This window comes from Gopherus evgoodei, chromosome 4, assembly GCF_007399415.2.
Source record: "Gopherus evgoodei ecotype Sinaloan lineage chromosome 4, rGopEvg1_v1.p, whole genome shotgun sequence".
Classification (NCBI taxonomy): domain Eukaryota; kingdom Metazoa; phylum Chordata; order Testudines; family Testudinidae; genus Gopherus; species Gopherus evgoodei.
In genome coordinates, this window is record NC_044325.1 from 102,467,505 (window position 1) to 102,489,502 (window position 21,998).

The window sequence follows — 21,998 nt, forward strand, 5'->3', positions numbered from 1 at the left end:
TGCGGTGTGCAATCGCGAAATGCAAATAAAGCGGGAGGACGCTGCACCCCGCCGCTGCCTTTGCACCTAAAAGAGAGCCCGTCCCGAATTCAATCGCGTGCTGGGCAAAGCGGACAATAGCCCCAACAGCATCCCCTGGCGCCGCCGCTCCGCGTGCTATTTGTAAACCCCGCAGCCCACGCCCAACCGCCGCGGGGTCACAGCACAGCGGCCGAGGGGGCGCGCAAGCGCAGAGCGCGGCTGGGTGTCCAACATGGCTGAGGTGCTGCTGTTGCTGCTTCTCCTGCTGGAGCAGGGGGCAGGATGCTGAGTTCCCCAGTAGCCAGCAGCAGCTTCAGTCCTGGCAGGGGCGGTGGGGCTGAGGCAGGCTCTTCTCAGCCATGGCTCGGCTGGCTGACTATTTCATTGTGGTGGGCTATGACCATGAGAAGACAGGTAGGTGTGGCTGTCTGTAATGCTGCTGTGTGCTGTCTGGCCGCCCTCCCCCCGCCCCCTGGTGTCACGCAGGCCCCCAGAAAGAGGAGGTGGAGGCTGTGTGGACTTTGTGTGCCAGAGGCTGCTGCGGGGAGAGGGGAGCACTTCTCCTCAGGACTGGAGGGGTTGGCAGGGGAGATGGGGTAACTGCCTCTCCCCAGGTTGGTGGGGGCTCAGGGGGTTGCTTTCACGAAGGGGACTAGTTTAGCAGGGGGTTAATTTCCTCCCCAGGACGGTGGATAGGTTGGAGGGGGAAGAAGGGGATTCTCTTCCTGCGATGAAGGCGGGCAGGTTTGCTCCAGGACCTTCCCAGAGCACGGGCATGTGTGGAGTGGCTTTCAAAATCTGCCAGTGAAAATAGAAACACACTAGTAAAGCCCCCCCCCCTTGTCTCTCCCAGCACTAAAGCGCCTGTCACATCCTGAGCGAGTTATGAACGATGCGGGCGGGGGGGGGGGGTGGTGGTGGTCATTTTCAGCAGAAGAGGTGACATTCTGATCCTGTCACTTATTGGTAATTTCACTTGGATGTGGGCTGTTGTGCTTTCCAGGAGCCATTTTGATCATTTGAAGGAGGGCAATTGTGAAAAAAGAACGAGAGATTTTAAATGCCTCATCATTTATATCATAAAAATTATTCATTATAAGAGCCTTTAAACGTTAGCTTAACAAGAATCCCCAGGTGGGGATTCATGTTTGTTATTTTATGAGGTGTTTTCTCTGTAAGGAATAATATTTTTGTTATTCCTTTCTCCTACCTCTTTATGTATGTAGTTTTTCAAAATATTTTGTTTAGCAGAATAGTAAATTTAATGCTAAAAGAAAGATTAAGTAGGATCTTCCTGGAAACCAATTGGGGTTATTGTCCTTTTGTTTGGGGACAAACAGTTGTTAATCACCGCCTTACTGAGGTGCCGTTGATGATTTAGTATAGGTAGCAATATGGCATTTTGTAGGCTCTGTACGGTTGCTTTTGTTATGGAATTGACACAGCAAAAATGTTTCTGCTCCGCTGGTCAGATGAGAGGGGGAGACATTATTTATGTCCAGTGTGCAACCTTAGAAGCAAAGAAAAATTGAAATATTTCTTTTATTCTCTGACTATAATATTTGTTAATGATGATATGACATCACTTGTTTATGGATATTGCTGAAGAAACTTTCAACCCTCATACTGATATATTTTAATTTTCAGTTGAGTTGTTGACTGGTACACAAATACACACAGACTTGCTTTTCAGTGGATATTTTAGGGTGAGCGTTTAATCAGCTATTGATATTATGCAGGATTTTAAATAATTAAATGCTTTTTTAAATACCTAAGGCTACATGTAACAAATCATATTTAAATCGTGTACATTTGTGGACTCTCTGAAGGTAATAGTTACTCCATAGCTTCCTTTATGTATTGTCAAAATATACATAATAAAGAAAAAGATGCCAAACTAACCCTTTAACAGAAAACTAAAATCTATTAAATCTAAGTACTGTATTTCGAAGGTTTGTTTGGCTTCGATAAAAATCTGTCCATAAAAGTTTTGGTGTTCCTTCTAGAATTCACACATCATTTTGTCTATGTATTGTCTTTTCTAATTCCAATGGTGAAATTATAGGACTTGTGAAGCACTGTGAAGTGGAAGTAGGGTGCAAGAAGCCAAGGGCTATTAAGGGGAAGAGACAAATATGGAGATTGCTTTTTTAAGGGTGTGCAGTCAGCTTTGACATCTTCACTATATGAAGTAAATTGACAGATCAGAATTGGACAAATGTCTGTATTTGTAAGACCCTGATCCTGCAAGCACTTTAGCACTCATTGACTTCTGGACTACTCCCTTGTGTAAAGTTATACACATGCATAAAAGCTTCCAGGACGGGGACCTTAATTTGAAGAGTCCGTGTCCTGAAATAGTTAGTTTAGACCTGACAGAGAAATCAGAAGTTGTTATTGAATGGGTTTGCTGCTGTTTTAACACCTACTGTTCAAAATCTTTGAGAGAAAACAACATTCTCCAGAAGACTAGGCACGCACTGTATTCCAGATTCCTTCACCCCCACATGCAATTCCATAATACGCAGAGTACTGACTTTTTTTTCTTTTGTGAAATTCTGAAGTTCTTTTTGTTGTATTTATTCCATTTCCTTCTATATGAAATAGATGAGCCCAAAATATTTCTCTAAGATAAATGTATAATTATTCTTGATGGTTTTAAATAAATCATTGTGTATAGACATTTTCTCTTCACTTTCTCTTTTTAAAAGGCACTTGTTTTGATATATTAGATTGTTTAAACTTTTAATGGCAGAGAAAAATGTTTTTATTTAATGAAAATGCAAACAATCCATTACACCAGCTTTTCTAAATGATTTAAAATAGACTCAGTATAAATTTTTAAAATCTTGAAATATAATTCATGTAGTTTAAGAAACTATTTCTAGAGTTCTTATTGGCAGAAAGTACTCTCAACAGCAGTGTTACAACTCCTGATCCAATAGGCGTTTTTTAATTGTGGCTGAAAAAGGGAGAAAGATACTGTTTGTTATAGTCTTATTTTTTACATGGCCCTCATCAGTTTAGTGTCCAGATGCCTCACAAACACTAACAAATTTATCCTCACAGCACTCCCATGAGGTGGGTAAGGATTATCCCTACTCTACAGATGAAGAATTCAGGCAAGGAGAGATGAATGGATTTACCCACAGTTGAGAATTCAACCCACATTTCCTCAGTCACAGTGCGGTGTCCCAATGACAAGACCATCCTTCTTATTACAAAGGCAAATCTATTTCACCTGGCACTTTAGCCATAGCAAACATGTGCTGACAATTTTCCCGCTTAGTTGATTATTTATACTTGGATGTTTCAAAATTATAACATTTAGCAATTTACTGGTTCATTGGTTCGTACTTCCTTATTGAGTTTAGTTTCATGGTAATCCCCAAATGAGGAATGTAGAGTTTAAAATTAGTGAAGCCTTTATAATGTTTTCTTCACTTTTTAAAAGATATTTTAACTTGTTATGAAATGATTTTTAAGATGGTGAAAAGGTGCTGTATTGACAATTCTGTTGATTTAATCCTATGTTTATTCATGAAATAGGTGTACAGCTGTGGCATTATAAGCTTCCCTGTGCCACCCTGTTAGTGTGATCAGCTTTGACTTGGAGCTACCATCAGTGTGTCAGTCGCACACAATTGCTGGATTAATCTAACTCCTTTGATTAGATTTTTCAGTCTTTGTTAGTTGGAAGTATGGCAGACATTCACCGACACAAATTGGCAGGTAGCATGTTGTATCTAATCCTGAATCGGTTTAAAAAATACATTGCAAGTATAGAAGTATTTGGGTCCTGATCCTGCATTTGACTGTCTGTAGGTGCACTCTTACACGAACTTCTGCTGAAGTCAATGGGACAGTGTACCTGTGCATAATCATATGGAATTGGAGTGGTGGCTTTTATTGGGAGAGGGTGTCTGTACAACTGCTTATTACTCTGCTATTTATGGTTTGTAATATTGAGCTATAAAATCTAGCAACCTTGAAAACTAACAAAATTATTTTGTGTAGGCATTGTATACAATTCCATGCAACTTTTCTGATGATAAGTATGTGGCTTTTTTTGTGCACACATTTACTAACTGTTGAAAGTTTCAAGAAGGAAAATTATTCTTGTCGACTTGCCCCGTGATGCGTAGAACCGTCAGTATACATACATGTGAGTGATGCATGCACAGTTGAATCTCAGTTCTGCAATTGTATTCACACATGTAGACCCTTGTACCATGATCAAGCCCTACTTATCTTAGATATACTCTGTATGGATGTAAGAGCCCACATATGCAGATTGGAGTCTTAGTTGCAGTTGAATTGAGCTTGCATTCCTTGTGCTCTCAACACTTCTTTTGAAGTCACTGGTCACTTTGGGTGTGAAGAGATGCAGCAGCCCTTGTGGGAAGTGAAATAAGCAAGCATTTAATGTGACAAAAGTGAAGGAGTCAGATTTAATACATGTTGCTCTATAATTGTTAGTTACTGCTCTTACTTTTATTCTGAACTAACAATTATAGAGCTACACATGTTAAATCTGACTTGTTCACTTTTGTCACATTAAATGCTTGCTGACTTCAGTTTCTACTGCTGTATCCCTTACACACCCAGAATTATCAGTGACTTCAAAAGAAGTTTTAGGTGCACAGGGAATGCAAGCTCAGGTCCATTGTAACTAGGACTTCATCTACGTATGTGAGCTCTTAACTGGGATGGAGAAAATTTTTGTTATCCAACCGATTAGTGTAATGGAGAGTTGCTGCAGAAATAGTCCAAAGGGCACGTATTGAGATTTCTTTGCAAAAAATGTAGCAGTTGGAAATGTAGGCCCCATGAATCAAAAAACACCACTTCATGTGCATTCTATGACTTTTTTTTTTCCCATGGGTTTTGAAGTGTGTTTGATGTGCTTTACAACAAGAATTCCCATATAATGTGTTTTGCATAATGGAATGTTGATGGGATTTAGGGAAGTGCACAGATGTTTGCAAAGATCACACAAGGGCATGAGAAAACATGTTGCTTCTTGTTTTTTTTGTTTTTGTTTTTTGCTGGTATAAACCCTAATCACGAATTCATCGTTGGAATTTACATGTGGCCTTATTCAAAAAGGTACGTGAGAGAGACAAGATTGTATTGCTTTCCCAAAACAGAAACAAAGTAGTAGTGGCAAAGAAAGAAGCTAAATACTGGGCAAGTTTAATTTGCCCATACACCCACCATGGCTTTTCTTTAATTAAAACTTTGGAAAAAGAACTTGCATGTAATTGAGATGCAATAATGTATACAATAAAGTAAACTCTAAAAATTGCCAAAACAGAGAGAATCTGTTTGTTGTAAATATTTTTTCTAAAACTAAACAACAATTAGTCTGCATTACTCTTGCTCCTGGTATTCAGTGGTTCTATGTATTAAAAAATGGAATAAGGCTTCAGTACTTTACTTTTATTGACTATTACAATGATTAATAAATTCTAATGTGACAAGTGATCATAATAAACTGCCTGTACCTTCACTTTCAAAATTATATAATTTTGTTTAATTTTAAAGAAATCACTTTCTCTTACCTAGCTTCACATCTTGTTAGATTGTGAAGCTAGATAAGAGAGCATGAAGTGAAGTGGGCAGAAGAAATTCCTAAGATGTGGTATTTTTGTTTTGATTCACCTTAACTTTTCTGTGATCAGTTTGCTTATAAACAGAAGAATGATATTGTGCCCATTTCAGTTTAAACAAAACAAGCTCCAGTTAGAATTAGAATGTTTTCTTTTTTTTTTAAGTCTTTTTGAAGATGATGTAACTGGTGTGTAACTTCATAATAAACGCTAAGTAGTCTTTTCATATTTAAAGTAGTATCACATATAGTACCCAGGACAGGCGTTTGGCTGCTCCATAAATTAAGGAAAGTCACTTCCTCTTTTAAATAAACCCCTTCCCCCCACAAAAAGAGATACTGAAGTAGGAGGAGTGTAGGAAATCAGATTACTTGACTCCCCTGTTTGTGCCACAACTGCATGAGGGCTCGTTGCAATCTAGTCCTAAAAGTACAATATACCTAAACAAAGAATCCAACAAAACAAACAAAAAAGTCCTATACTTTTTGTGGCAAAGGAGCATGAATGCTTCATCAAAGCACAAACTCTGCTTTTGAGTTAAATCAGAATGCAGCTACTCAATACTGTGTATTGGATAAGATATTAGTAATCATACATGATTGATATCAGTCACTTGGTGTATAGGGAAAAATGAAGTTGTAACAGAAGGTTGTCACATGAGTAGTGTAATCTTCATTAAAATATAATCCACTGTTACGTAGGCATTAAGGCAAAGCAGAAATATGTTTCTCATGTTCTTTTCCATTGACATTCTCTGGTCTCTAAAAACTAAGATTCAAAGATTTGCTACCAATATAAGCATATTTATTTATTTAAGCTGTTCATTGTAATTGAAAATGGTTACTCTGAATCACCTAGTTTATAATTTAAGAAAATACTGCAACTCTGAAAGTGAAGTTATACCTTCTTGTTCTGACACTTTCTTCAAAACTTGGATTTTGAACCTTGTCTGCTGGATCTCCCTTTCATAGTGATAATAGCAAGAAAAGAGAGTATTAATTTAACAGAGAAACATTTCACCCAGCTATTTCAGTTTAAAATTTAATGGCCAGAAGGCACACATGCCTATTGTGCACGCATGTCCAGAAACTAGTTTAACTTGTCCTGGCATTGTTTAGTAAGGAAAGATAATGAACATTTTATATCTTCAGGGATATTGTAAAACTAAATTGCAACAGAGAAATAATTGCTCTTTTATTCTGTGGCAGTCTTAAATTAACATACTGCAGTTTCATATCTAACTAAAGGATGTTTCTACTTGACACGGTGTATTCTTCTCTTCTTGGCCAGCACATTACATTGTGCAAGTTTGAACACTGCTAAAGCCCTAGGCTTCTATAACTGCAAACATATTGTGCAGTAGGAAACAGTGGTGACTTGCATTTTTAACTCTCGTAATATAACAAACATAGTAGCCTTATCATATAACACTAGTGAAGATAATTATACTGCACTGGTGCTTCATTGACATGAATTTAAAATACCAGTATGATAGCAACTCACTCCCAATAGCTGCAGCTCATAAAGTGGGGAACTGAAATTGTGGCATAATTTTCAAACAGGAAACAGTAGTTGCAGTGTTCAGCTTTGAAAAATATTGCCAAAATCTGTACCATATAAACTGATAAATTGTGGGGGAAAAACTTGCTGATGATCTCCTTCTACTCCATCTTTGCAGAGTAATGCAAGATTTGCAAGTTGTTAGTGCTAATCTAACAATGACCACTGTGATGAATGAGTAGATTAACGTGATTGTACTGAAGGTGTTTGATTTCTGTTGTTTTGGGATAATTTATGTCAATTTGTGTACTACTTGCTTTTTTTTTAAGAATAAATTGCACCTATAGTGTTAACGTCTTATTCTGAAGTCACGAACAATCTTTTTAGTGTTAATTGGGATTTAACTGCTAAATCCCTGCATACTAGAATATGACTTATTTATCTATTAGTCAGTGACTTGGGGATACAGTGATTTTATTTGGCTTTTTAAATTGCTTCTAAGTTCATTTTCCAAATCTTGTTCCTGCAATTTCAATATGGTCAAACACTGGAACCAACTCATACAATAATCTGTAATATAGTTTAGAACACAATTTTCTTGGGAACACAGCAAATACAATAAAGCATGGAAAATACAACATCTCTATTAAAATATACAAAGATACCAAATGCTTAATGCTGTAGACAAAACAAAGAGTTGGCCAGGATCAGTGAACCTTGAGTGCCCTTTTTGCATGTTTGGGTGTTGATGGAAATGCTAATGTACAAATTCTGAAGATCATAATGATCACAGGTGTTAAGAAGATTCTACAAACTATTTAGGACACTTGAACCTTTATGAATAATTATACACACAATTACATTTAAAAGAATATTATTAAGGTTGCAAAGTGAAGCACTCACGTTAGGAAATGCTAGAATTAAACTTGCCTGTGCAAACTTAATGAGGCCCCTGTGCAAATGTGTTAAGATAGTCAGTCATGTAATTAATGATTATATACAATTTTTTTTATACAAGACTTCTGTCTCATTCAGTACTCCCAGTGGACAATGCCTAATTAATGAGCCGCTATCAATATTTTGTTTTATTCTCATTGTGCGGCCCCATGCTTATTTTCTGCACACTGTTCTTACCTTGCTCTGAAAATGGAATTATTAATTTCCTTGTTGGGTTTTCTATGGCATTCATCACTATAGTATCTGAGTGCTTTGTAAACATTAGTAATTTTCCCCCCAAGACCCCTGTGAGGAGGAGGGATATTATAATCCCCATTTTACAGATAGGGAGCTGAGGCACAGAGAGGTTAAGATCAAAAGTATCCACTAATTTTCTGTGTCCAATTTGAGATGGGTGGGACCTGATTTTGTTTTTTGAGAGCACTTAGCAATATATAGAACTACAGATTCACACTCATCTCCCATTGACTTCAGTTGCAGCTGAGAGTTGTTGACACTTCTGCATATCATTCATCAGGGTCTCAAGATGGGCCCCAGAAAACAAGAAGCACGAAGTTAGTGACCACTTATGAAAATTTTGATTTCATTGTCTTAATTAGCATCACATAGGAATTCTGAGGGAGAGGAGGGACAGAATCCATTTCCTCCAGGGCAGCATTCAACTGCTTTAACCACGAGACTATCCTTTATCTTTCTGTAGGCCCCTACCTCCTTCACCATGATGAATCCCAGAGCAGTTCCATTCTGTGCACTGAACGAAGCAAGGACCCTGTGGAAAATATAGTGAATAATCGTATAATTAAACATTGTATCGTAATGCATATACCCAAAGAGGCTGAATTACAGTTCCACTGACAATCTTAGTTCTGGGATTTCCTAACTTCAGTGCTTGACTTTGCAATCTTAATAATCTTAATTATTTCCTATCTTTTTTTTTAAAAAAAAAGCAAATTTGAAATAAATTCCATCATGTGGGATCATATTGACATCCACATAGGTCATCAGCAGGGTTGGAACCTTTAGGTCCACTCTTCAGACCTCGCCACTTGAGCTAATGGAGTAACTGATGGCAATTGTAGCTTGTCATCTTCTATGGGAGTCAGCAGAGGGGGATGAGACATGCATTTTGCCAGCGGGATTCACAGATATTTGCTGACTGCAGAGGAATGGTGAGACTCAGGATTCTTGAGCTCCATTGCAGCATCTGGGGGGGTGTATTCTTTAGTGGCCAGGATCGTCTTCACATGTCTCTTAAGCCTGATGTCTTCTATTCCATCCTCTCCAACCTATCCTTTCTTTTCTCTGCTCCTGGCTCCTTGTCCTAGTCCCATTCTCCTTGTCTACCCAGTCCTAATCTCCACTTCTCAGGCTTCTTACTCAAGTCCCAGTCTCTCCATCTGTCCAAGTCTCCAGTCTACTACTTTCCCTCACCCCTAGTCTGGCTTTTGTCCCCTTTGCTTTCAGATCAGAGCACATCCTCCTCCAAGCCATCTGGGTGCCAGTGGGGTATGCGTGTGTCCTTGAGACAGGCTGTCAGTTCCAGTGCCTGGTCCCATCTCAGCCCAGGGCAGCAGTTACGGGGAAAATCTTCTGAGGTCTTGTTCATTTGCTCAGTGAGGATAGAGCATGCACAGTCCCCTCACATAAGAACTGTGAGGGGATGGAGCATGTTCTGTGGGGATAGTATGTGTAGGGATTAGGTGGTGTGAGACCCCAATGTGGTCAGTGAGGAAGGAATCTTTGGAGATTTTAGCTATTAAAATTGAAGAAGTCTCTATTGAGTGTATGTGAACTGCAACTTTTTCCTCCAAAGGCTTATAACTTGGCCAAATTTGGGTGGATTTTCATGGGGATGGCAAAAGGTACATCACTGGCAAAAAGGTTGCCTCCTCCTGCGCCCTGTCCACATTTCGGTCTCTTTCCCAAACTATGGGGATGATAGAGCATTTCAAACAAAAGGTCACTAGAATTTTTTTAATATGAAGACAACCATATCTTTTTCCTTGGCCTCGTTCTCAGAAATGGCTGACCCATGGTAGCTGAAATTAAAAAAAAAAGCCACAGGCAGGTCACAGCATGGGAAACTTCAGTCAAAATGGTTAAAGTTTGGAAAAGTTATAAGCAACCGAAAACAGTCTTTATAAGAGGCAGTGTTCAAAAAAAGCATTGATTGGTGTTCCTTCTTACTTTATTATACTATGATCTTTGTTTAGCTAAAGTCTAAGTTCAACTAATATGTAATATATTCTATCTTCACACTTTTTAATGTTGTGATGAAATTGACCTATGCAATTATCTTTGGTTTATGATGTTCAGTTTTGTACAGTACAAGGATATTTTAAATACTTACTTCTTCCAGATTACCAGTTTGTATTAGAGGAAAAAATAGTGGGGAGTAAGATTTAGTTCTTGGCAGCTTTTTGAAAGAGTTTGAGTGTTCTCAGGGCCAGATTCTCAGCTAATGTAAACAGGCATAATTCTCTCAACTATAAAGTATTAACTATCTAACTATTAACTAACAGGACACAAAACGAGGCTGTCAGTGATCTCTGTTGAAAAGCACACGTCTGTAAATACCACCATTTATTAAAACTTAAACTGTTCATTTAACCTGAATTCCTACTTATTGTGTAATTCTGTGACACTATTGCATACGCTAGCTCTGTGTTGTTGTTTTTTTTTTTGTTTTAAATTTAAAAATCAGTCCCTGTGTGCTAGGGTTTCTTGAGAAAACAGCATAGACAAAATAATATCCTTCAAAGCCAGCAGCATCCTACTTGACTTACCTCTGCACTTCAAAAATGTAAATAAACCTTCTTAAGAAATTCTCATGTTATTACCTGCAGAGCAGTTCCTAGTTCATAATCACATCGTGCAACTGTCCCAGCACAAGTATACATGTGAGCTTCAGTATAAAGACAGAGACTCTACATTACTAGACTACTAACAGCCAACAATTAGTTTAAGCAGTTAGTTTAACACAATGAATTACTGAATTTTACTAGTGGTAGTGGAAGAATTTCAAACTCATGGCCTGCCTAACTAGTAGTGAAAGCAAGTTGGGAGGGCCCTGGGTCCAACATCTGTGGAGACTGACAGCCCAACATCCTACCCTTCTTATAGGCACTGATAATCTGGCTAGTTACCAGCCTCTCTTCAGTCTTCCTTTTTTGAAAGTTGATTGAAAAGGTTATTGCATAGCAACTCTCACAATCTCTAGTCCTTCAGATAGATCTCTTTGGCACAGAAATGACATTTGATGCATTGATCTCCTCCAGGAGTAGACAGTGAGCTGATATTCATGCTAATATTAGCTGTTAGCAACTTCTGATACAGTCGATCACAAGATGGTGTTGAATCTGCATATGGCTAATAAAAGTGGATGGTACTAGGAAAGAATGGAGCATTTCAAAAGTAGTCAGGAGGACCCTAAGCATCCTATTGGGGAAATTGCTCACCGACCCCGAAAATGGTTTGGTGTGGTGCAGAAGACGGGTACCCACTTGGTTGGTAATGAGTTTTTTTTTGTGAGGGTGGTGGTGGTGGTGGTGGAGAGGTTGTGTGTGACTCCTATAGTCCATAATATGCATGGTTGCTGGTGGGCTTCTGCATAGAATTTGACCTTAAAGCCTGGGATCTGCCTGTCGGGATTTGCCTGTCTGACTGACTGCCATTCTTCCTATGCAGCTCTGCTGCAGCTGCAGTCAACTGAGGCACTTGAGCTGGAGTTTCCTCAGTAGAAGAGTATCAGAGGAGTAGCCGTGTTAGTCTGGATCTGTAAAAGCAGCAAAGAATCCTGTGGCACCTTATAGACTAACAGATGTTTTGGAGCATGCGCTTTCGTGGGTGAATACCCACTTCATCAGTGCATCTGACGAAGTGGGTATTCACCCACGAAAGCTCATGCTCCAAAACGTCTGTTAGTCTATAAGGTGCCACAGGATTCTCAGTAGAAGAGAGAAGCTGCTGGCAGAGCATTCTCTGTGAAGGTCCTTTGAATGTGGGATTCACTCCCCCTGGGTCTAGAATAGCCTGAACTTGCTGATCTTTAGGGTATTCTGCAAGACTTTTGGGGAACATTAGGTTTCAGACAGAATGGGAGTATTTTGTATTTTTAAGGTGCACCTTCTTATTCTGTTTGTGGCACATAATCTAGTCTCTTGTGTGTCTCATTTACTTTGGTCTCATTTCAGTTGTTGGGTTTAGTGTGTGGGTTCTGGGTGGTGGTGATGGCCTGTGGTATACAGGAGGTCAGACTAGATGATCTAGTGGTCCTTCTGTGCCTTAAACTCTATAAGGTACACCTTTTGATCTGGAAGGTGTGATTCCTGGCTTGTGTAGATGTACCCGTATTAGCTGCCTAAAAATAGCAGTGTGTTTGTGGCAGTGTGGTCACTTGGATTAGCTGACATGAGTACAACCACCTGACCCCTGGGTCTGTACTCAGGCAGCTAGCTTGAGTTGCTATCCATGTTGCTTCAGACGCGCTGCTATTTTTAAATGCTAGCTCGAGCAGAGAGAGTGCAGATACATCTACACAACCAGGAATCGCACCTCTCAGATCAAATGTAGATGTACTTCATAGAGTTTAAGGCCAGAAGGGACAGACTAGTTTTTGTAAAGGGGGAAGCTGATTAGGTTGTGTGTGTCTCTCATAAGATCAGTGATAGTAGGGGTCCCAGAGCCTAGAATGGATGCATTTATAGACTGAAATAAAATATTTGTGTAATGTAGAGAGCAAAAACTATGCCTTTGAGGTAGTAGGGCAACAGTTTGTAGTTCCAATATGTTCAAAACTTCCCATTGGTTCTAAAACATGACAGAAGCCCTACAGAACCATTATTTTTCAGTCATTAGGTATAGTAGAACTATATTGATATGTTTTCTTGTTGTAGACACTTATTGCAGAGGTAAGCGTCAGTGTTATGTAGCTATAGTGTGTTTCATTACAGTTCAGAGTGTCAACCAAAAGAAGAGTCACATGTTTTCCAATACTGTAGAATTGAAAAAGAAAACAAAATCATGTGGAACCATTTATTAGCTATTCTGAATTCAGCACTCTTTACAAAATGGTGTTTCCTGTTGGACTGTGATCTAGGTAAATAATGATACTGTTGCTGAGTAAACAATGTTGATTCAAGTTATGATACTTTAAAAAACCTGATTTTGTTGCCACGTTGATAAACTGTTTTTTGTGAGACTAGAACAGATTGATTATACATTAATTTTTCTGCAGGTAATTTTTAATATATTCATCTTTTTTGGCACTTGTACCCCATAGTAGCTATTTATGATAGGCAATATGATCATTGCAGAGTTTTCATTAAATTAGTAGTATTGTGTATGAATATGTATTTTTCACCAAGGAACAGCTTTTCAAATTTTAATGTTTTTTTTTGAGATAATGATGTGGCCAAGTAAAAAACTTGCTAATTGCTACAGGAGCAGTATTTTTCTAACACTAGAGGAGTAAAATCCCTTACTGACCAGGAGTCCAGAAATGAACAATAGTAGTTTAATAAGAAATAGAATTATGACTAACAGAAAGCAGGGCTGAGAGAAGACTTTTATAAACTAAATTTCCATTTACATTCATGTTCAGTTGAAGCAAAAACAAACAAAAAAACTCAAAACAAAACAGGATTTTAAAATGTAATTTATTGCCGTCTTTTTTTTTTTTTTGGTCTGTTAGAATTTTAAAACTAAATTCCTTGTTGTTTCTCTTCAGCATCTGTTTTCCTCTCTTTAATATTGACATCTCTGCTTATTTATGATTGTTAGTTACAAAAATGGAGAGGAATGATTATTGATTTGTATTACAGTAATGCCTAAAGGCCCTAGTGAAGATTGGACTTGGGGGTGGGGAAGAGGCTATTTTGCTAGGCCTTGTACAAATATATAATTAGACACTCTCTACCCCAAGAACTTACAATGTCTTATGGCTAAAGAAGAGGGCTGGAAACCAGTACATCTGTATTCTAGTTCCATCTCTGCTGCAGGTTGTGTGTTCTTTTGGTCAAGTCATCTAATATTGCTGTGACTTTGCCATCCTGATCTTATATATGAAGAAGCTATGTATCCCTGCCGAAGGGTGGTTGTGAGACATAATTCCTTAATGTTAACAAAGATTTTTGGCATCCTTGGATGGAAGACTGTCTCAAATAGCAAAGTATTATTCTAAAATTGCAACCAACTTCTATTTTAACCACCCAGTATCTTTGAGTTGGAAAAATGGCTTGGTCTAAATATTGTCAGATTTGTTCTGAAGGCAAAGGTAAACGTTTCAGTGGTGTTTGGAAAAAAAAATTGGTCAGACATACACAGATTAGGATCAGGGGTAGCTGTGTTAGTCTGTATCCACAAAAACAACAAGGAGTCCGGTGGCACTTTAAAGACTAAGGGTATGGCTACACTTGCACTTCAAAGCGCTGCCGCGGCAGCGCTTTGAAGTTTCGAGTATGGTCGCAGCGCCAGCGCTGGGAGAGAGCTCTCCCCGCGCTGCACGTACTCCACATTCTCTATGGCTGTAGATTGCAGCGCTGGGAGTGGCACTGCTTACACAGGCTTTACAGCGCTGTATCTTGCAGCGCTCAGGGGGGTGTTTTTTTTTCCACACCCCTGAGTGCGAAAGTTGCAGTGCTATAAAACACCAGTGTAGCCATGGCCTAACAGATTTATTTGGGTGTAAGGTTTTGTAGGTAAAAAACTTCACTTCTTCAGATGCATGGAGTGAAAATTACAGATACAGGCATTTATAGAATGACACATGAAGAGAAGGGAGTTATCTCACAAGTGGAGAACCAGTGTTGACAGGGCCAATTTGATAAGGGTAGATGTAGTGCACTCCCAATAATAGATGAGGCGGTGTCAATTCCAGGAGAGGCAAAGCTGCTTTTGTAATGTCAGCCAGTCCCTATTCAAGCCCAAATTAATGGTGTTAAATTTGCAAATGAATTTTAGTTCTACTGTTTCTCTTTCTGACTTTTTTTGTTCAGGTACAATAACTCCTCACTTAGTCATCCCGGTTAACATTTTGTTGTAACATTTCTGATCAATTAGGGAATGTGCTCATTTAAAGTTGTGCAATGCTCCCTTCTAATGTCGTTCGGCCGATGTCTGCTTTGTCCACTGCTTGCAGGAAGAGCAGCCCGTTGCAGCTAGTTGGTGGGGGCTTGGACCAGCAGCCCCCCATTAGCTCCCCCTATCAGCTCCCAGCTGCCCAGCGGGCTAGCAATTGCAGCTATCCCTCCCCCACTGCCATGTGCTGCTCCTGCCCTCTGCCTTGGAGCTGCTCCCCGAGACTTCTGCCTGCTGTGCGGGGGAGAGGGGAGAAAGAAGGGGGCTGTCAGGGTGTCCCCTCCCCCCTGCTCCTGCACCCCATCTTCCACAGAGCAGGGGGAACACACAACAGGGCTCAGGATGGAGGGAGCTTGCTGGCAGCAGCAGTTGGTCTCAGCAAGCTGATCTAATTAACAAGGCAGTATACTTAAAGGGGAAATGTGCATCTCTTTTTCTCACACACATGATGTGTCTCTCCGTCCCTGTCTGCGATGCTGTCTCCCCTCCCTCCATTCCTGCTGCCTTGTAGAGTGTGGGAGTTAACCCTTGAGGGCTCAGCCAATTGCTAGTTCGTCATTTAACAGTAAGGCATTCCCTGGGAAATATCCCACCTTCTGACTCCTCCACTTCAACCAAGCTTCACAATCATCATCACTGTGTACCAATATTAAATTGTTTGTTGAAAACTTATACTCTGTGTGTGTTAGATATAGTCTTTTTGTCTGGTGAAAAAAATTCCCTGGAACCTAACCCCCTCATTTACATTAATTCTTATGGGGAAATTGGATTCGCTTAACATTGTTTTGCTTAAAGTCGCATTTTTCAGGAATATAACTGAAAGTGAGGAGTTACTGTATAGCTACTTTTAAATCTTTTATAGAATGTCCAAGGAGATTGAAGTGTCCTCCTTGTGGCTTTTGTATGTTACGGTTCCTGATGTCCAATGTGTGTCCATTTATTCTTTTACATAGAGACTGTCCAGTTTAGCCAATGTACATGGCAGAGGGGCATTGCTGGCACATGATCGCATATATAACATTAGTAGAGGTGCAGGTGAATGAGCCCTTGATGGTGTGGCTGATGTGGTTGGGTCCTCTCATAGTGTCGCTAGAGTAGATATGGGGACAGATTAGGCAATGAGATTTGATTCAGGGATTGGTTACTGTTTCTGTGATGTGGTGTGTATTTGCTTCAGGTTGGAGGGCTGTCTGTAAGTGAGGACTGGCCTGCCTCCCAAGGTCTGTGAAAGTGAGGAATCTTTTTCAGGCTAGGTTGTAGATCGTTGATGATGTGCTGGAGAGGTTTTAGCTGGGGCCTTTACGTGATAGCTAGTGGTATTCTGTTGTTTTTCTTGTTGGGCCTGTCCTGTAGTAGGTGATTTCTGGGTACCCATCTCGCTCTGTCAGTCTGTTTCCTCACTTCCTCAGGTGGGCTTGAATAGGGACTGAGAGTGGCTAGCTCATTACAAAAGCAGCTTTTTCTCTCCTGGAATTGACACCTTGCCATTTATTATTGGGAGTGGACTACCTCCATTCTGATCGAATTGGTCCTGTCAACACTGATTCTCCACTTGTGAGGTAACTCCTTTCTCTTCATGTGTCATTATATAATGCCTGCATCTGTAATTTTCACTTCATGCATCTGAAGAAGTGAGCTTTTTTACCCACAAAAGCTTACACCCAAATAAATCTGTTAATCTTTGCCACCAGACACATTAAGGAGCTTCAGAGAAAAATCCTCATGCTTACTTCTGTATGTAAGTTTTACCATACATCAGCACCATTATATACTTTCCTATGAAACTACATACACACCATTCTTAGATTTCTTTTTAAGCTGCCACCTCTACTTCCGGCCTCCAAAACCAACCAAAAAACCAACTAACCACATAAAACACTTAACTGGAAAGAGCTAAGGTTGAAAGTGTGTGTCACTGTTACCCTCCTCCCTCAAAGTATACCTTTTAAAATTTTATTTTTTGTTTAACTTCAAAAATCTCCAAATGTTAAGTCTAGCAATGAATAGTTAAGGGGCACAGCATATTTCTGCTCCTGCATAATCCCCAATTACTTATTATCATCATATGCAATATGCACTACCTGCTCAAAATTAACTTTGTTCCCTAAAATTTGCAAAAGAGATATGCAAAAATCCTATAATTTTTATTTTGACATTGGGGAAGTTATAAAATCTTATTTCCAGTAATTATTTTGGACTTGCGCTAATATTTACAAAAATATATACCCTTACTGGATTGTAGTGACCTTGATGGCTTATAACCTTAGACCTTCATCCTGCGAAGATTTACACACATGCAGCTATGTTGAAATCAAAGGGCCCATTCAAAAGTGCAGAGTTAAGTATTAATGTAAGCCTGCAGAAATGGGCCTTCAGACTCAATATCCACTGTCCTCTCTTGAGGGCTAGAAAAGCTACAGCTCAAGTGTCAGCATATTGTGATGTTACTACTTCATCCCAAATCTTGGACCATCAAATGCAAATGATGAATTTCATGCCCGATATTCCTAATGTTTTTTCTTTCTTTAAGTGGGGGAAAAATATTTGAAGGCTGCCTTCTTATATCATAAAAGAGATATGAAGGGCATAAACCCAATACATTTTTGCACCTTTTACCATGTCTTTTGAAGCCTTACTTTTTAATCTATAGACCTTGTTCTTGATGGGATCTGAGGAGGAAATTTTATAAATAATTCAGAAACTTGCATTTGGGATATGTGGTTAATGATCACCACCTAGAGATAAATTTTATTTCTCTCTGTCTGCATATATGCCTCATTAACAGTTTTCTAAGACAGGAGTGCAAAATATTTTTTTGTTAAATTAATACTACCATAACAAAGTTTGAAAGAGGCTGTTAACACAACTATTCGCCCCTAAATTCTTTACCATATTCAAAGCTCTTCACAAGTGTGACTTATTGAACAGAAGAGCTTAAAAAAGGTTGAGAAACTGTTTAGATTATTTCACTCAATTATTTGGTTAAGGGAAATGCAACTGAATTTTTGTGGTAAGATTGAGGTGGAACAAATTTATTTACACTAAATACTTCTTAGTGCCAGATCAGTTTGCCTTTGGTCTGTCCCCCTTAGTACCACTCAAAATAACAAAAACCTAGAAACATTTGGTACAGGGAGTTGACTGTTGGACAAAACATAAATGCAAAAAAAAAAAATCATTATGAAAAGCTTTAAAATTTTCTTTGATTAAAAAGTCATCTTCAGTGAAAAATTAGTGAGGGTAACAACTTTATGATCAAAGTAGAGGGAAACAACTTGTGCATAAAATTGTCCCACTTTCTGTTGGACCTCCTGAAAGCAATATTGGCTTTATTTCCTTTGAATATACTATACCAAGTTTCATATAGCATTTTCCATTCAAATTGTTTCTCAAATTGATCTAGAGTTAAATTGGCACTGGCTGGCACTGCAGCAGTCTTTGTAGTTCCATTAATTTAAATGAAGCTGTGGTAACTTTAAAGCAACCGAGGGTCAGTTTCACAGTGTTAACAAGAGAAGGAGCAAGAAATTAAAATATAAGGCAAGGGAGAAAAGTTTTTTCTTTTTTTAATGAGATTTGGAAAGAGATGGAAAATATGGATTAATTGTCATGTTACTCTTGTTTTTTTACACCAGAGTAACTTTATTGAAACCCACTGAAGAGCAGAGTGCAGAGAGTTAAATTTTGTGAAACTCCCAAAAGAATGGATCTCAGCCCAAATTAGGAACCACCAGAGAGAGAGAGAGAGAGAGAGAGGATTGATGCAAAGTGATTGAAAAGGATGTGCTTAATTTATTAAAGTTACAGTAAGGAGCTCATCTTCTAGCTACAGTACATGATGCATATATGCTTGTGGGATGATACTTCAAAGCTACCTATGCATATCAGGGGTGTGTGTGTGTGTGCGTGTGTGTGTGTATCTATCTCTCTCATATAGAGGTACTCAGTAATGTATATTTCTGCAGATGTGTATTAGTCTTTGAAATGTGTCATCCTACTCTGTAATAGAAGGGACCAGCTAGATTTTTATGTATTAATATGACTTGTTCAGCAAAAGGGTAAACAGTTTTTATTGAATACATATGAGCTGTAAGAAATATTCAGACTTAGTGGAAAATTCTTAGTTATACTATTATGTGTTGTTTTGCTGTTCTTTGTAGTCAGTCCAGACAAAATATTTGTCCTAGCAAGACATGTGAATCATTCTTTGTAAAATGTATTTCTCTCTCTATATCCTGAAAATATGGCGTGTGTATAAGAAATGGTGAGTACCCAATGTAGGTTTACTGTTAATGTACGTTTTTACAGCTGTTCTGTAAAAATCAGATTTCTGTAAGATCAAAATATTTTTGAAATGTTTTATCTTAGTGGTACCACAGGAAGTATGCAGGGTGGGAAACTCCCAGGTGGCCCTCAGCTCTTCATTAGACATAAGCTACCAATGGCATGTTTATAACCATTCTATCCAGCTGTTTAGTTCTGGGAAAACAGGAAAATTTTGTTCTTTCATTGTGCACACTCTGTTGATTCTGGAATTGTAAAGAAAAAATGTTTAGTGTTATCCTTCATTATATCAGCATCTGTCATCAGACAGGAAAAAGCTGACCTAGTCATAATACTTGTAAAGTGAGATTAAAGATTAAGTGAGTCAAGCACTGGACAGTACTTACTAGGTCTCAGTCTTGGATTTAAAGGTATGGGTTTTTTATTGAAGGGTAGGGGGGCTGGCACCAAATGTGCACCATCCAATGAGTGAATGAAGCGGCTGCTACTAAGGAGGGGGGAAAATTGATGACCTCATACTAACCTACTTTATGAAGAGTGTAGTGACTGCTTAGCATTCCTATATGGTAAATATCTAAAAGGATTAAGATTGCAAGTATTTAACTTGAATATTTCATCAAAAAGCTTGATAGCATGTTTCCACAGTGAGATGATATAGCTTTTATGTTTGTGTGACTGTATATCTCACCATGAGCTTGAACAAGGCCATATTTCAATTCCTGTCACTAGACGTTCTGATTCAAGAAATGTTTACAGTCCTTAATACATCACAGAGCTGGCATTTTAAAATGGATGGGGAGGGAGCAAGAGGAAGCATAGGCGGAGAGTAGTTAGCTGATGCTGCAACAAGAAAGGATGCTCCTTCCCAGAGGTGGAGGGGGTTGACGGGGGCTGGGGGACTCAGAGAACATAGGCAATACCTAGGAAGAAAATTAAAGTGTAGAGAGATGAAATCCTTCATGGATGGGGGTGCTGCCACAGAGGGCTGGAAGATGGAGAAAGGGTTTTGCAGAGGATATGAAAGAAGATTTTTCAGAATGTATGATGATAATTGACATGGATGAATAAATAAGTGATTTAGCAGAGCAGAGGTAGAAGTAGTGGGAGAAACAGATTGTACTGCAAAGATTTCATGCAGATTTTCAGACTAGAGTAATGTAGGAGTACCAATAGAGGGCTCTGTAGATGGGGATGACTTCATGTTTTACCGACCTGGTTCTGTAAAGTTTGGAATTGAAAGAGGAGATGGATGAGCAAGAGATGTGGCTGAGGAGATTCCTATTTTCAAGTGGGAAGATGATTGTTCTGGTGATGTGGAATTAAAGGAAGTAATGAATGGAGCCAGATGATGATTGACTATTTCTAGTGCCTGCAGTTCACAAGAAGTCTATTGAAAGTTTCAATTGGTCTTATTTTGTATTGCAAATTGCTTTTATGTCCTATAGAAACATTAACTTTTAACACAGTTGGCAGACATAATTCAGAAGTAACTATGATTCTTGGGAGGTTACTGAGTTAATGGGGCCAGTATAAAGTAACATTAAGATATGTTGATGCTTAGCTGAACTGGAAAATTGGACTTCAAGCAAATTTTGATTTTAGTATGCACTTTATTTGACTTCAAGAAAGAATACTGCAAAATAATTTTTTTACAAAAGAATTTATGTAAATTTTGGTACCTGCCTTTATCATTGTCTCAGTCTGTTTTTAAATCTTAAATAGTCAGGTTGGTATGATATATATTTTGCTTGAATATAAAACAGTATAGAAACAACCCAGTTAACATATGCTACAAGGTACTTTCACTGGTATCAAAAGATTAGGTATTTGTCCTTTAAACTAGTATAAGGTGCTGTTAACTGGTATGATGAAGCAACTGAGAATGAGGTCCAAGTCAGACTTTGGGTCTGAGAAGGATCCTTCGGCATATTTAGCTAATCTATCCAAGATAATTTCTGGAACATGGACTCTGTGCAGTGTTAGCACTAACAATGAGGAGTCCTTTTGGCGCCTTAGAGACTAACTAATTTATTTGGGCATAAACTTTCGTGGGCTAGAACCCACTTCATCAGATGCATGGAGTGGAAGTCACAGTAGCAGGTGTGTGTATATATATACAGTACATGAAAAGATGGGAGTTGGCTTACCAAGGAGTGGGGGTCAGTGCTAACAAGACAACTCAATTAACAGTAGAATACCAAGGGGGGGGAGGAAATCACTTTTGTAGTGGTAGTGTGGCCCATTTCAAACAGTTGACAAGGTCTGAGTAACACTAGGGGGAAATAAGTTTTTGTAATGACCCATCCACTCCCAGTCTTTATTCAGGCCTAATTTGATGGTGTCCAGTTTGCACTGTGTGTGAGAAGAAACAAAGAACTTTTAATAACTGACAAAATGCTGGCCAGGCTCCACACTGTACATCAGTAGATGCTGACTGCTTCTGAGCTGATACTGCAAAATGTAAGTGTACCACGAAATCATCAGGAACTACTGAAGAAGCACCAAGAGATGTTCCAGAGTCTCTCAAGACTATTCTTTTCTTTTGTT

The 21,998-nt window shown here is 38.9% G+C and overlaps 1 protein-coding gene across 5 annotated transcripts in view; it reads left to right on the forward strand.

Annotated features, from left to right (window-relative positions):
* The first annotated feature begins 235 nt into the window (after positions 1 to 235).
* SBF2 (SET binding factor 2) overlaps positions 236 to 21,998 on the forward strand; it is a 595,850-nt gene continuing 574,087 nt past the window's right edge. For all 5 annotated transcript variants that reach the window (XM_030560381.1, XM_030560383.1, XM_030560382.1 and 2 more), the window contains exon 1: positions 236 to 435. In XM_030560381.1, coding sequence (XP_030416241.1) covers positions 381 to 435 — 55 coding nt within the window. In that variant the 5' untranslated portion in view covers positions 236 to 380. The remainder of the gene's footprint in view (positions 436 to 21,998) is intronic.